The 15,217-nt window shown below is 43.5% G+C and overlaps 1 protein-coding gene across 1 annotated transcript; it reads right to left on the bottom strand.

Moving 5' to 3' along the window:
* Window positions 1–183: 183 nt before the first annotated feature.
* slc7a2 (solute carrier family 7 member 2) lies at window positions 184–11,007 on the bottom strand. Its single transcript, XM_083980783.1, has 12 exons — window positions 10,400–11,007; window positions 8,747–9,127; window positions 8,504–8,659; window positions 7,443–7,608; window positions 7,129–7,265; window positions 6,818–7,040; window positions 5,179–5,315; window positions 3,634–3,736; window positions 2,901–3,112; window positions 2,639–2,805; window positions 2,439–2,547; window positions 184–2,044 (listed from the first exon to the last, which is right to left on the bottom strand). The coding sequence occupies exons 2-12, from the start codon at window positions 9,114–9,116 to the stop codon at window positions 1,848–1,850; spliced, it is 1,977 nt and encodes a 658-aa protein (XP_083836909.1). The 5' UTR covers window positions 9,117–9,127; window positions 10,400–11,007; the 3' UTR covers window positions 184–1,847.
* Between the last annotated feature and the right edge of the window lie 4,210 nt (window positions 11,008–15,217).

Genomic DNA, 15,217 nt, shown 5'->3' on the forward strand with positions numbered 1-15,217 from the left:
GAAATTTAGGTAACTTAAGAGGGGGAAAAAACACACACACAATCTTTTTTATTTGGCCACATGGTGGCACTATGTATAAAACTTTCCAGGTAACATTCACTGAAGTCTGTTCCATGGATTCTGAAATATTCCTTATATTTAACCTCTTATGGTGGTGAAATAAGAAATAAATCAATAAACAGATTATTTTTGGAAAATACTTTTATTGTTTTTGTCTGCACAGCTGGAACAAGTGAAGCTTTATCACTGACATCATGGTCACACCGATGCACTTCATCCTGTAACATCGGTGGATGACTCTACCGTAGGTGGCTCATGTAGAATACCCACCTCACTCCCACTGAGACCAGCCTCAGACTTTGTTCCACATTTATCAAACCACAGCACTGCACGTGTCGATCAACCTGACTGATCAGTTCCCATGCCCTACAGCTGCAGCATCTAACGTCTGTAAGAGTGAAGGATTTCAGCTGAAGGTGTAAAACACTGTCAGAGAAGAGAGATAGTACAGCTGGTAGCTCAGAAATGCAGGTGGCCCCTAAAAGCCCAGAGGGAAGTGTACAGAACAAATAGTCTCTTCAGGCTGGTTATGAAGCAAGACTCCAGTCACTGAAGTGAGACACTGAACACAAAGAGAAGAAACCTGGACGGACGCCAATTACATCTACTTTATGTGACAAAACGAACATTTTCTTATATAATACTTTCACTTGTAATTAATTGCTGTGCTTCTTGTTAGGTATAAAAGTACTCTACTTTTCATTTCATGACGTTATATCATCAGCAAATCTGCAGCTGTATCAAAATGAAAACACAATCTACTACAGTAATGAGCTACAAATACTTTTTCAGGAGAGTTCTGCCTCAATAACAATCTTCTAATCCAGACTGTAACAGTTCATACGTACAATACAACCAAAAACAACAACAGAGAAGTAAACATGTGCTGAGTAAAACCACCACAACAGCTATGGAGAACTCAATAACTGCAGTTAAGAAAGATACGAGATGTTACATAACATCCACAGAAGCCTGAAACCTCCCACCAGCATCTGGCTGACGTTCAGGTCGCTGACACAAAAAACGGAGTCGAGTCACAACATGTTAAGTGCCTGTAAAACTATTTGACATTTTGTACATTGGTCTAAATGTGGCAGTGTCTTTATCATTTTTATACAGTGTCAAAATTATCACAGTTATGCATATGAAACAATCATGCACATTCAGTAATAGCTCTAAAATAATAGGTTTAGACAACACATCTTTAACCTAACACTGGTCCTTTCTCTGCCTCATGCATTCATGTAGGAAAACAACAAGTGCTTTTACCACAAACTACCATTACCTACAATACTAACACATAACTGATGGATCAAATCTAGTAAAATCCCCCGACCATTAAATGATAGCACAGTTTCCAAAGACTAAAAATCCAACCGTACAAATTTGATAAGGCTGTAATAACTGACAGAAAAGACAACACGTGTGTCATGTAATTAGAAGTCAAGTCCATACTGAAAGAGTAAAAGCTTTGCTGCGGTCTTGCTACGACTGCTTCAGTGTTAAAGGAAATGAACATCGCTCAGTGTTACCTGTCCGTTCAATACTGCCCTCATGCTGTCCATGAAGTACAATGTGACCTACGTGATGCGTCACAGTGACAGAGCGGCTTCACGTCACGAGACTCTCTGATACAGGAAAACTGACGCTTGCCTATGCAGACTCGAATGAGCCCCTGGCTGAGGCACGCAACGGTGAAGCAGTGTGTACAGGTGCATCAAGGCAGAGCTGCTGTGTGCTTTCATGCATCTGTTGCCTCACAGAGTCTGTGAACGAGCTGGTGAACTTTAACACTGGCTGGTTTTCTCTGGGAAGATGAAGCGCTCCTGGTCTTTTCCTACTGCACCTTTGCCAACCTGCTTCTCCCTGCTGCTCTTGCTGCTCTCCTTCGCGGCCTTAGTGCTGTTCACAGGACCCTGGAGCTGGAGCTGGCGCTGGCGCTCCACACTGTGCCACATGCCGTAGCCAAAGTAGATCAGGAAGCCTGAAAAAAAAAATACACAGGCGATTAAAGGAATAGTTGGAGGTTGTGGGGAGTGATTTGTTTTCTTTCTGAGAGTTAAATGAAAAGATTGAAAAGATTTTCAGATCAGTTCATTACATATGAATGCATAATGACTAGAAGCAGGGAGAAACAGCTAGCCTGGCTTTGTCCAAACAACATGTATCTGCCAGCATTTCTAAAGTACTTAACATGCAATGTCTAGTTTGTTTACTGAACACAAAAACTGAAGTGACAGGAAGCCTAAGACACAACAGAGCAACAGGAGGTCACTGCACACTCTCAGCACACTGTCAAATTAGCTAAAGACACAAAAAAGTTACATCACAGCCGTCATGGCTTTTCATAATCATTAGGACCTGCAGCTGACACCCACCCACAGCCATCCACACAGAGAAACGTATCCAGGTGTCTCCACTCAGCTGAACCATGAGGTAAATGTTGACAAATATACTGAGAATGGGCAGAAACGGCAGAAGAGGGACCTGTGATGACGACAAGCATGCAACAACTTCAGCTGTTATATCCTCATTTCATGATGCAGAGCTACATCAGACATATTGAACTCATACACACCATGAAGGAGACCCTCTTGCTGGTCTGCGGCTGCCTGCAGACCATGAAGACGCAGCCACTGAAGATGAGGAGGCACAGGGTCAGCACGGCCAGGACCCACACTTTCATACTGAGGATGGAGCCGATGTGGTACGTGGTGAGATAGCTCATCACACACACCACGAGCACTGTGGTTGGACAACAGGTATTTTCAGACAATCAGACAATCAGAAAATCAGACTAAGAGCAGAAATGAGAAGGTTGTTAATCTGTCCCCGCCTACCTAGCACACAGATCGACATGTTGACCACGCTGGAGGAATGCTCCGAGGGCTGGACAGGAGGGTGCAGGACAGTCTGAAGGGTGGAGCTGCCGCCCTTCAGCATGTTGAGGTGGGACTCTGACTCTGTCAGGTCTGACTCGCCTTCTTCAGAGGACAGGTAATCCCGCTCATTGGTCCCCGCACGCCGCTCCATGGATCCATCTGGCTGGTACCTGAAGGACAGCAGAGGTTAATGGGTCAGAAGTTGCTGCTTTCATAGCCTGAAAAGTGCTCAGTGTTTTCAGTGGCTATAAGTAGCACTGGTTATATAAGTCTCTGTCTATCTATCTATATACACTGTGAAATAGCCTGGGGTGGTTTTGTTAACTTTATGAAATGGGTGAGGCTGATAAATCTGGTTGAAACCAGAGGAGGAACAGAGTGTTGGTGTTTGCTGCGGCTGTGGTGATGAATCGCCTCGGTGCGACCAACAGAGGTGTACAGAGTTTAGCAAGTGCAGAAACTTAAGTAAACACCTTCGTTCACTCAAGCAGCCACTTAACGTTCACACAATGGGAGCATTCACAGCTCTTACATCACCAGTGTGATGCCACAACATGAGGGGTAGAGTACGTTTCGCAAACTGGGTAATCATACCTGCGGGTTTGTAGAAAAGCTGTTAACGAAGCACTTTCACAATAAAAGAAGTCTGCCTTCAGTGATATTTTTGGTTATTTTCTATAAATGTGCCCACCTGAGAATCAGTACACACACAGCAACCAGCGAGTAGGCCAGCAGCGTCCCAATGGACATCATGTCAACCAGGGCTTTGAGGTCAAACAGGAAAGCCATGATGGCTGCAGCAAGTAGAAAAACAAGATTAACACAAACATGTTCACATTTGAGAGGAGATTTACAAGAAATACATACTGATTACTAGAGAAGTTGTTTAAATACATAAAAACAGTCATTTACACACACATACAGTAGTGCAACAATAATACTTTTTCAATTATAAAGCAGAAAACTGCACCATCCAACAAAAACACATGAACAGATGCAAATTAAACGTCATGCAGAAATGTTTTGACACAAAGACACAATAGAACTGGATGCATCCAACAGCTGTAACCATCTCCATACCATGTGTCGTTTGATGTGAGATACACTGTGGTGTTGCCCCCTGCTGTATCTCAGCACCAGACTCCAGTGTGGAGCTGATCACAGCGGTGCAGTTCAAACACAGAGCAGCGGTATGTCCGCTGCTCCCCTCAACATTGCGTTAAAACAAAGAATAAGAAAGAAAAGCTCCCCTGAACACTGCTGTCAGGTGTTCAGTACATGGCCTGTACCCTCCCAGGGTTCACAGCAGCCAGCTACTACAGCAGGTCATTCAACCCCCGCAGGTCCTCTAGCCCCCGACACCTGAGTACAGTGAGCAGGATGTTACCATGTACTGTGCACCTGGATCCCACTGAGCAGGAAAGCTTTAGAAGTAGACATTATTAACACTGTATGAGCACCACAACAGTCTCCAAAGACCAGATTGTTTGAATTTCATGAAAGTGAGATGACTGTGTTAAAAGAAAAACACAACTAAGACTCCTGTGAGACAAAAATGCTATGCCATTAGTGTGAAAGAGCCAAATGGCATTCCAGCATAAAACTTTAAATACACGCATTACATAACAACTCTCTAAGTCACATGTCACAGTCACAGTCTAATCACTGAGAAGTCACAGTGTATCAGTGTTGCATTTTGTAAAATATCCTGGATATGGTCAATACTGGTATACCAAAACAAATCCTAGTCTAGACTGAAGAGATGGACCAACTGTCTGACTGACTTCCTGTAGAGCCATGCTGTTAACATGGCTACTCAACTACAAAGCATGTGTAGTTAGTTACTAATTCAATCTTTTTTTATCATTTAAAATGTATGCAAAAAGGGGCTGCCACTTCACCCGGCTGGTTCTTTGCTAAGGTGCTGGAGGCATCAAAAGTGAGATTGCATAGATCTAAGTGTGCTGAGATCATTTTCTTCAGTTTTATCATTTAAAACAAAAGTGGCCAGAAGAACTTGTGGACTGAAGTGGTGAGCACAAGAAAATTATTCAAATAGGGGAGGGAGGGGGTGGGGGGACTTAATGATAATAAGTGTAATGGTTTTGTCACATGCTTTTAGAAACACCATCACCAACATGCAGTCACCACCACCTGACAAAGATATCAATTCAAAACGCCAAACAAGGCCACGATACACCCTCATGAGAGGCGAGTCCTTGTCTCGAGAGCTTACCCGCAGTGGTACCTGCCGCCATGGTGGCAGCCACAGGCGACTGGCGCTTACTCACTTTGGACATAAATTTGAACAGAATACCATCTCGTGCCATGGCAAAGAGAATGCGCGGCAGAGGGAACATGGAGCCCAACAGGCTAGGGAGAAGAGGGTTCATGGTTAAGTTGAGGGCATTCTGGGAAAGAAAACATGACACCTATACAACTGTGAAAGAACAACATGTTGGGATGGGAAAACCTCCAACAAGATGTGTAACTTAAATTCTGTTTGAAGTTTGTTTTTTGTTATTTTTTTTTACAGCAGTTCAATTTTTTGGATGACTGAAGTTCAAGACATTTAGGAGGCAGAGGAACCAACAGATTCATCTGCGTCCCGACAACATCTTTCACAGTTGATTGGTGGAGAAAGTTTAGCAGGAGTGATCTCACTTTGACGCTCCCCGGCTCTCACCTGCTACTACACCGGAGCTCATAGTGGCAATAAGTGGGGTCTTCGTCTTAGGATTGATTCGGGCTAAGCCTTTGAAAAGCACCCCATCCTCTGCCATAGCATAGATTACACGAGGCATAGGGAAAATGGAGCCCAGCAGACTGCATGAGACAGCAGAGACATGCAAGGCCAACACGTTAGTCAAGAGCCCCAAACACAGATACACTCTCACACACACACACACACACACACACACACACACACACACACACACACACACACACACACACACACACACACACACACACACACACACACACACAGACAATCACACGCCTACAGTCACATCATCAAAGCTTCAGAGCATGATTAAAACCAATGAATGTCTTTCTTTCCTGTCTGTAATGGTCCCACAGTGTCATCATCTCTATCTGTCTTGTTCGTACCAGCTTAAATTAATGGAGGTGCTCTGAGAGCATAATTACATGTGACTGATGTTTGTTTTTCATGTTTGAAAGGAATGTCCTGTGGTTGATAAAATGATCCACGAGCCCTTGAATCATTACATTTCCCATTCAGTTCAAAACATCAGAACAAACAACAAATAGACAAAAGCAGTTTGACAACTGGCCGAAATTGTGGCAACTGGTCGTTTCGTAAATCTGCCAGTGGCCCTAAACAGCATTAACCTTCAGCAATGGCTTATCTAAGATTTAGCTGATTTGATTTAATTAACTGTCCAATTTGATAATATCCACATGAGATCAGATCATGGGATGAGTTGGTGATAAACATCCAACAGAGTTTGTTGACAGAAAACAGATAAGAGGCTGAAACCTCCAGGAAAGAAAGACAGAATTACATCACACCAATATATCATTTTGAGACACCCTTGCCCACCTTATTTAGAAAACCTTGCGTATAAATTAATTAGTATATGGACATGCAGGTATCTCAAAACAGGAAAGCACTGCACCCACCACACCCCGATAAGCAACAGGAATCAATCCAATAACAAGACACTGACAGAGATTTATGGTCAGAGTTTTGACCATATCTCATTCACCATTATTACCATTATTTATAAAATGCACAACAATGTGAAATTTAAGTCGTAAACTCTGCTAACTTCACAGAACACTAACTTCATCTGCCATAAATATTGATAGTTTGTTCCACAAAAGCATCTCATGTTGAAACAGTTGGTTACCTGGTGGAGAGGGCACATAGCGAGCCTGCAGCGACCACATACTTGGCAGGGCCCCAACCTACATATTCAAAAGCCATGGGCAGGGGGCTCTTCTCATCCAGCAGGTAGTAGGGCATCATGAGGGTGAGCGCCGCGGACACGCCAAAGTACGCCAGGAAACACACGGTCAGCGACACCACGATGCCGATGGGGATGGCTCTCTGGGGGTTCTTCACTTCCTCACCTTTCACACACAGACACACAGAGATTTATTTACATTTAGTTTATGGAAATTTGAAATCAAACAAAATCACAACCTATCAAAGGCTCACCTGTTGTTGCAATGCAGTCAAATCCAACAAAAGCATAGAAGCAGGTGGCAGCTCCAGCTAAGGTCCCGCTGAAGCCGTAGGGCATAAATCCTCCAACCCCATAATCACTGCTGACATTAGCCGTGACTGACAAGTTCCTGAAACATGCAAACTGTGACTTTAAAACAACACATGGACTAAAGATGTAAGTATGAGCTGCCTACTGTCTCATTTGAGGAAGCAAACCGATTCATTTTTGATTCTGACACACATTTAGCAAATAAACGTCTGTGTAATAAACCAGAAGAGCTGAACTATTTCACTACATGTCATACCTCCTGACTATGGTGACATTTATGAGGGATTCTTCAGGTATCTTCCAGTTATACGTGTCTCCTTTGACAAATCCGGAGATGATGACGAACAAGAGCACGAGCACGTTAATGGAAGTGAAGACTTTATTGACCCACGCCGACTCCTTCACCCCGAACGACAGGAGCCCTGAACAAGGACAGAGGCAACAAGAACGCTTACATGCTGCTGCTAAGTGTGACGCTGACCATGGTGAGCATCTTAGTTTTGTGTGCTAGCATGAGAGCAGCTGCAATGTAATTATTCATGCACCAAAGAATGTTTTGACCTGCTGATCACTCTGGAGGAGGATGTAAGTTGATTTTAAATGTATAAATGTCCCTGAAAATTATTTGGGGTCTTTCAGGCCACATGAAACGAGGGATACAATCGAGCCATTATTTGTCTTCCATGTTTTCACATAAACAGGGAGATTATGTTATTTTGATGAATAGACATTACATAAGTTGTACATCTGTCACATAAACACTGGTGGATTCTTCCTGGGTCATACTGACCTAATGCAATCATAGTATTGGCAGGACAATTGATTCAACGCATGAATAAGTTTTCAGTTTTAGCCTCAAGGTCGTAAACTTGGACTGAAACCAGCACTGTTGTGAATCTGCCCATAAGAAATGAAAATGCACTCTCACTCATCAATGGCTTCTGATGATACTAAACCTCCTGCTGCTGCAGTGGAGGATCTTAGTGGCCTGAGAAGTCGTATGAACTGTGGGAAAGAGGGAGCTGCTGAAGACAAAATGATCAGGGTATTTAATTTTTTTTTTTACAAAGTAAGGGGGTGAATGTGAGCTCCCAGTAGACTCACAAAACCCTGGCCTCCAGCGTGCATGTACTGTACCCTGCCCTGTTATCAACTCACTTCACTACAACATCCTGCCATCTCTTTATTAGGTTGTGCCAGCTGTGGATCATGAAGTTCAGCGGTTTAAAACAAAATGTACCAAGCCTAATTCCCTTTTTTTTTCTACGCAGCCTCATATTGAATCTGACTGTTATGATTCTTTATTCGCTGCCTTACCAGAGAGCAGCAGTATCAGGCAGACGGCGAAGAAGTCAGGGTACTGAGCCAGACCAGGAGCGTTCATGCTGAAGTAGGTTTTGCAGAATACCTCTATGTGTCCTCCTATCATTTCATCAAAAGTGCCGCTCCAAGCTCTGGCAACTGAGGATGTACCTGTGAGAGGACAAAGAGCAGCCATGAAGACAAAGCGTAGTCATCAAATGTCTGATCTACTGTATATGGAGATTTTCAGTGACTCACCAATCACATATGACAGAATTAGATTCCAACCGGTGATGAAGGCCCATACCTCTCCTACAGTCACATAACTGTACAGGTAAGCGGAGCCTGTTTTGGGGACGCGGGCCCCAAACTCAGCGTAACAGAGGCCGGCCATGACGGAGGCCAGGGCAGCAATAAGAAAGGAGATGACGATGCTAGGGCCGGAGTCTCCCTTGGCCACCTCCCCAGCCAGCACGTACACACCGGCGCCTAGAGTGCTGCCCACTCCCAGTGCAATGAGGTCGACCGTCCCCAGGCATCGGCACAGCTTAGAGTCCTCCAGGTTGCTCAGGTCAACCACTTTCCTGCGCACCAAGGAGCGACCAAAGGACAGAACCTGCTCCAGCATGTTGACGCTGTCTGACAGGGAGAGAGAGAGAGGGGAGATGTGTCAAAATACCTGTACAAGTTCTGACCTACTTTACTGTATAAACATCAGTTTTATAAAGTTTAGTTTTGGGGACATGTGTGGACTGTGCTGTCACATTGGAAGAGAGAGAAGAGAAATCAGGCTGTAGCTCTCATCCAATCATCACCACTAGTTTCTATTTGAGCGTAAACATTTTCCACACTTTTCACACAGCAGGTGCAAGAATTGTGAAATCAGCCCCCTTGAACGCAGCGTTTGATTTAGCCCCACCTGCTTTCACAGCTTTTGCAGCTTGTTGAAAAATGCTGAAAAGTCAGTTGCATAACATATGAGGGGAAACTAAGGTGGGGTTAGAGCCGTTGAGAGCAATATTAACCCTACAAACTATTACATGCGTTTAGGAATGCCGCCAAGGGCTGTAGTGTGGTAAAGTTCATACAGTAAGTATCCCCATTAAAGTCCATTGTTTGGAGTTACGGTGCAGATCTAAGTACTCAAAGGGCTGCATTCATAAGCAGACCATGAATGCTCCAATATGGCACAATAAAGACATTCCAAAGCTCTCTTACCTAATTACATTTAAAAAGTCCTTTGTTTTCATTGTCTTGTATGTAAGAGTGTCTCTTTTCATTTGTAGGATTGGTGAGGAATGCGGTCTAAAATTTTTGCATAAATACAAAATGATGAAAGGAATAAAGCATGCCACCTCCCCACTGAATAGTTTCTAGCTTGCTTTTGAAGTGAAGGCTCCTTCTTTGAACCTAGACTTTGATTATCAGGACCGTAAATTTACACTGACGACCGTTCAAATATTCAATGATCTCCATTCCAGTGAGAATGTGTACAGCAAGGGAAATGAGTTTTGGATGTGACAGCTCATTAACATCACAATGTGGACCATGAAACAGCGTCTCTGAGAGGATAGCTGATGACCTAAATGACCCAAATCAGAGTTCGAGTGAAAGTCCAATGCACGGGGAAAATTACAATATAAAGCGCAGTAATAACAGTTGTCAGGTATAATTTGAATATGCATGATTATCCCAAACTTGTCATGAGTCGTTCACATTGTGCAGTGAGAGCAGCATGCAGCACATGTCTTACACTGAACATGCTGATTTTCTCTGCAGAACTTCAGGTTCACCAACAACAGTCTGACCAATAAGTTTCTGTACTGGTTGTTCTAAATTTATGCACAGTTACTGTATCAACATTTAACATTAAGCTATTTGAGTTGAATTAGAGGCATGCCATGCACCTACCTGTTAGAATGAGTGTGGATATGACTGGTCCAAGTTCAGACAACTGAAATAAGAAGGCTGTCAGAAGTACTTTCCTCCCAGCTCGGCTCTGCAGGGAACGCGCTCAGCAGGTCGGTTGCACATGAAGCGCAGGTAAACGTCAAATCACATTTACTGACCCCGTGAACTGCAGCCTCGAAACTCTGGTTCACCAGTCTGCTCAGCACTAATTGACTATGCTGGCATGTACAGTGAGCAGAGCAGTGTTTTAACTCCTCCCCTCTCTGTCCCCAGTGTTTCTACATAGGATCTGCCCTCTCCTTGCCCCTAGAATCGAGCTCCAGTCCCGCCTCATGCAGCCAGGGGAGTGACATCTCCTGGGGAGGGAGGCAAGAGAGGAGGAGGGGACCCCAGGGAAATAGGGTAGTGGTGTTTCACCTCCTCGCTTGAGGTTTGCAGGAATATTACTGTGTGGAGTCAACATTGCACCATAAGCTCTAAATGTGGAGTCACTCAGCAGCAGAGGAGAGAGGGGAGAAGAGAAATCTTGACAGTAAAATCTGTGACTTCTAATACCCACTCAGGTCAAATAGATCCCAGCTCACCAGATGCTTACCTACTGCTGATAAATGGTTAGGCAACTGGCAATGACAAACATTGAAGCAGACACTTGTGTTTACCCAGTGCAGTCCACAGGAGTGCTGCTAAAAGCATGGGTGCTGATTGGTCAATGAAGGGTGGACGAGCTACGGTACTGGGAGGTTAAGTCCCCTTAATGGAAGACAGGTATTGCTCAATGTTCCCTGAGCTACTGGACCTATGGACATTGCAAAAATCAATAACCCAGGCCAGCGTTATGCGTTTCACCAGCAGAAGTGCGGTCTCTCCACAGTAACTGTACTCACAAGTTTGAGCTGTTGAGCAGAGGAAAAAAGAAAAGTCACATTGTCTGAGAATCACAACCAGGGTTGAGTATGCAGCAGAGAGTGTTTCTGCCAAGACCAGCTCAAACCAGCTTAAGACCTCAGTGGGAAGGTGGCAGCTGGCCCCTGGAAACACCGTCCAACCCACAGACCAGAGTCTTGACAGCACGACAACAGCCATTTCTCTCTGTTTGTCTGTCCAGCCAGCCAGCCAAATATCATGGCCGATCGCCCACCAAATCTTGGCTGCAGGGGCTGATTATCTGACCTGCATGCTGATGGGAGAGCAAATGCTTTCCTTAATGGTGGTCTGACTGGAGACACTATTGTAAATGCTGGCTGTTTGTCTTACACACATACATACACACACATACACACACATCTTCACACATACGTTTTCACTAGAGGAAACAAAATAGCTCCCATCAAATGACTGAGTAGTACAAAACTTTAAAAAAAAAAATCAGACTAGATTGTAGATCCCTAAAGCTGGTGAGTCTGTCAATTTGCTCGTTACCTTTATGAGGTTTGAACCTCATGTTCACACCATGTCAAACAACTGATAACTAGGACCAAACAGAATTTGCTGCTGTATATTTTCACATAAACTGCGATTTTTAAATTATATTACTGTAATACAGATTGCAATTTTTTTTTTTTTAAATGTAACACCTTTACTTTGTTCTTATAATCCCATATTATACTCTTGAGAGGCGAAATCACTTGCTTTAGGAATGGGCTTTAAGTACCTTCACATGCACGTCGTCACTGTAACCATGGAAAGGATGGACAGGAGTCACAGGCTCACCGTATTTCATTGTTGACCTGCGCTAATTGTGTGAAGCCAATTGAATGCATTTGCCCTCCAATGGCTGAGTGACCTAGCTTCAAAAACGTGGATATGGTCAACAGATTGAGTGGTGTTTGTCTTGCAGACAGCGGCACTGCTCGCTCCAGTTAACACTGGTGTCACCAGGAAATGTTAGAGTGAACAATTACTGATAAGGTGGACAACAGCTGCATGTGGAATCAAGACGGAGAGAGAGTGACCTCAAGATTAAAAACAGCAGGGAAAGGAGGATACTTGACAAAAATCTAACAGGCCAAAGTGTATTGGATGAACGACACCTATAGAGGATGCACTAAAAGACAAAGCCACAGATAGTGAACAACAGCATCATCAATCTCTTTTGTCAACTATTACTAAAGAAGAAAACACAGACTAAGCAAATATCTAATAGGCAAATAAAAGCAGTTTGTCCATGAGGCCCGATTGGATATGTGAACCTATATCAACCATATCAACTTTATTGTGTTCAGTGAAACTAAAAAGTATAAGACCAGGTATACGTTTCATGCTCAGGAGGCAGGTAAGAGCCACGGTTTATTTAGTGTAATGGTACAAAACCTCTACATATTACATTTTAAGAACAGTCTGGGGACTGAGGCCTGAAGGTATCACCTGGTCTTAGCTTGACTTAATACTCTTTTTATTAGGTAGGAGGATGAAGCATTATTTGCGGATGTATTAATCGTTGTTGGATAAGACCCCCCCCTCCCTGCTCTTCAGAAAGTGATTTCCTGTCTCTAGTTAAGGTACAACCCTTGCACAGTACAGTACTTGCCTGTACTTTATAAGGTTTTTGTGTGGTAGGTCTGACTCTGGAAAAAAATTCTGCTACATTTGCAAAAATGTAAATGTCACACAATACAATGACCTTTGTGGAAACTATACTGGTCAAATGTTTGAGAGGATGAGTGCTTTTATTCTTGGATTTAGCATACTGTCTAGTCCTATCTTTCATTTCAACACATCTGGCAACAGAAACACATTCCTTTATATATGATCTGTGATTTCCAAGAATCTTGCGGACTCCGGGTTAATTGTGGCCTCAGGCTGACTTTATTCCCAAGTCCCTCGAGACATGGACTCTTCCAAAACTGAATTCCACACTGAGTATGATAAAACGTGTGTTACAGTAAAACTGGTTGACATGCACAGGGGATAATACAGGTATACGATGCTAGATAAATATTTGGTTTCAAACTTCCTTTTTGTACTGTTAACCTCATTTGGCATCATTTTTTTGGCCTTTCAAAATGAGCAAATTACTCCAGACAGACGGTGATAAAACACTACCCTATCATGAACAAATCTCAGTTCAGCCATTATACAGTAGGTCACCATATTAGTATGCATGTAATATGATTTGTCATCCCGGCAGTAGTAGTTATTTGATGTGCATGATATCGGAACTGTTTTGGGTTTTTTTTTTATAACCATTAGACAATAAGGCCTTTTTGGTTTCCTCATGCATGAATGCAGCACAGTAGGAGAGGGCATGCAACAGGGCTGCCACGCGTCAGTAAGTCAATCACTTCTGCTTAGTTTAACTAACCACTTTTATTGTTTTTTTCTGTCTACTGTCCTGCAGCAGATGGCTGCACTGCTCAGTGGTACACAAAATACTTGGAATATACCTTTGAAAATTTGGTATTGCCAAAACTATGAGGATGACAGAAGAACTTCACAAACTGAAACATTTCATTGGGGGTCTGCAGCCTAAAATGTGCACACATCCAATTTAAAATCACATGGGAGTCATCTGTGTTTACACAAGGGAGCTTCTCAAAATAGCCTCATGCTCTGTTTAACAGTGAAACAATCACCGAAACAAACTCCAGATAGTTTGTGCTCAGTGCCAGAATGTAAAACACTGTATTCCATAAACATAGCCCGTAAATAACATTTTAAACTCTGCTGGCCTGCTTCGTGACACTGCCCTGAACATCTGGGGCCATCAGTGGAACTGGTGCAGGTTCCACTCTGCTACTCCCACACAGGTGTTCCCACTTACTGTATGTTGCCAGTGAAGACCTCCCCTCCTGACTCTCTCATGTTGACTCCTATTTCACTATTATTCTCATTAACATATTCTATCCAGCCAGAAAAAATCAAACCACCATACTTGTTTAACCAGACATATAGGTTTTCTAACAGGCCTCTACATGTAACCTACACATCATGAGAAGATTTGAACCATGTTTACAGTGAGCTATGTCGACTAGAGAAATCAATCGTGAAACTTAGAAAGTAGGCCTAGTCTGTCAAAAAATGGCAAAGACTGTAGTGAAGATGGATGGACATCACCCACAGGTTTATGACAGTATAGCTCAGAGTGAGCTGCTCCACTGTCACTATCCTACTATATCAGAGTCAACCAAATTCATGTCTAATACAAAAGGCCTTATAGGCCTAGGCTTGTAAACATGTTTATCTCTGCTGTGAAGATAATTATGTTTCCTCACGCAGTCACTTTAAAGAGTGCAGTGTGGCTAGCTTCATTTATCAGCCTGGAGGTGGAAGCTAAGCTTGGCTGCTAAAGCAGAAGTAGCCTAAGCGGAATGTTTGTGTTAATATAAGTCCTAAATAGTTAGCTATATCTTCCTGCTGTGCACTGTGCAGCCAAGGGATGCGCGTGAATGTGGTGACGTAGGGACGAGGGCGGGGACTGCTAACTCGATCTGCTGACAAGAAGTTAGCCAAAACCACCGGATCGCTTACTTCTGCTTTAACTCACCTGGCAGGTGTTCAGCTGATTGTGTGAAGTAGCCAACTAGTAGCCTATCGTTTCTGTGAAAATAATGTTGTTCCTTTCTTTCTGGTTTTAAAATGACATCCTACCAATAAAGTAGGCTACTTAATGTGAAGATGTGTTTACGACGCGTTTCCTGTTAAATGGCAATGGCATGAGGACAGTTGAGGTGTGGGGGCCCATGTGGAGTGGACAGCAGCCTGAAATGTCCCCAGTCACAGGCCAGGGCTCGGTACGGGGCGGGCTTTAGGACCCGGAGGAGCCCCTCCCTCCCTCCCTCCAGCCCAACACGGCTCAGGAAGGAGCAGCGTTATGGCAGC

This window comes from Trachurus trachurus, assembly GCF_905171665.1.
Source record: "Trachurus trachurus genome assembly, chromosome: 10".
In the NCBI taxonomy this organism is placed as follows: Eukaryota; Metazoa; Chordata; class Actinopteri; order Carangiformes; family Carangidae; genus Trachurus; species Trachurus trachurus.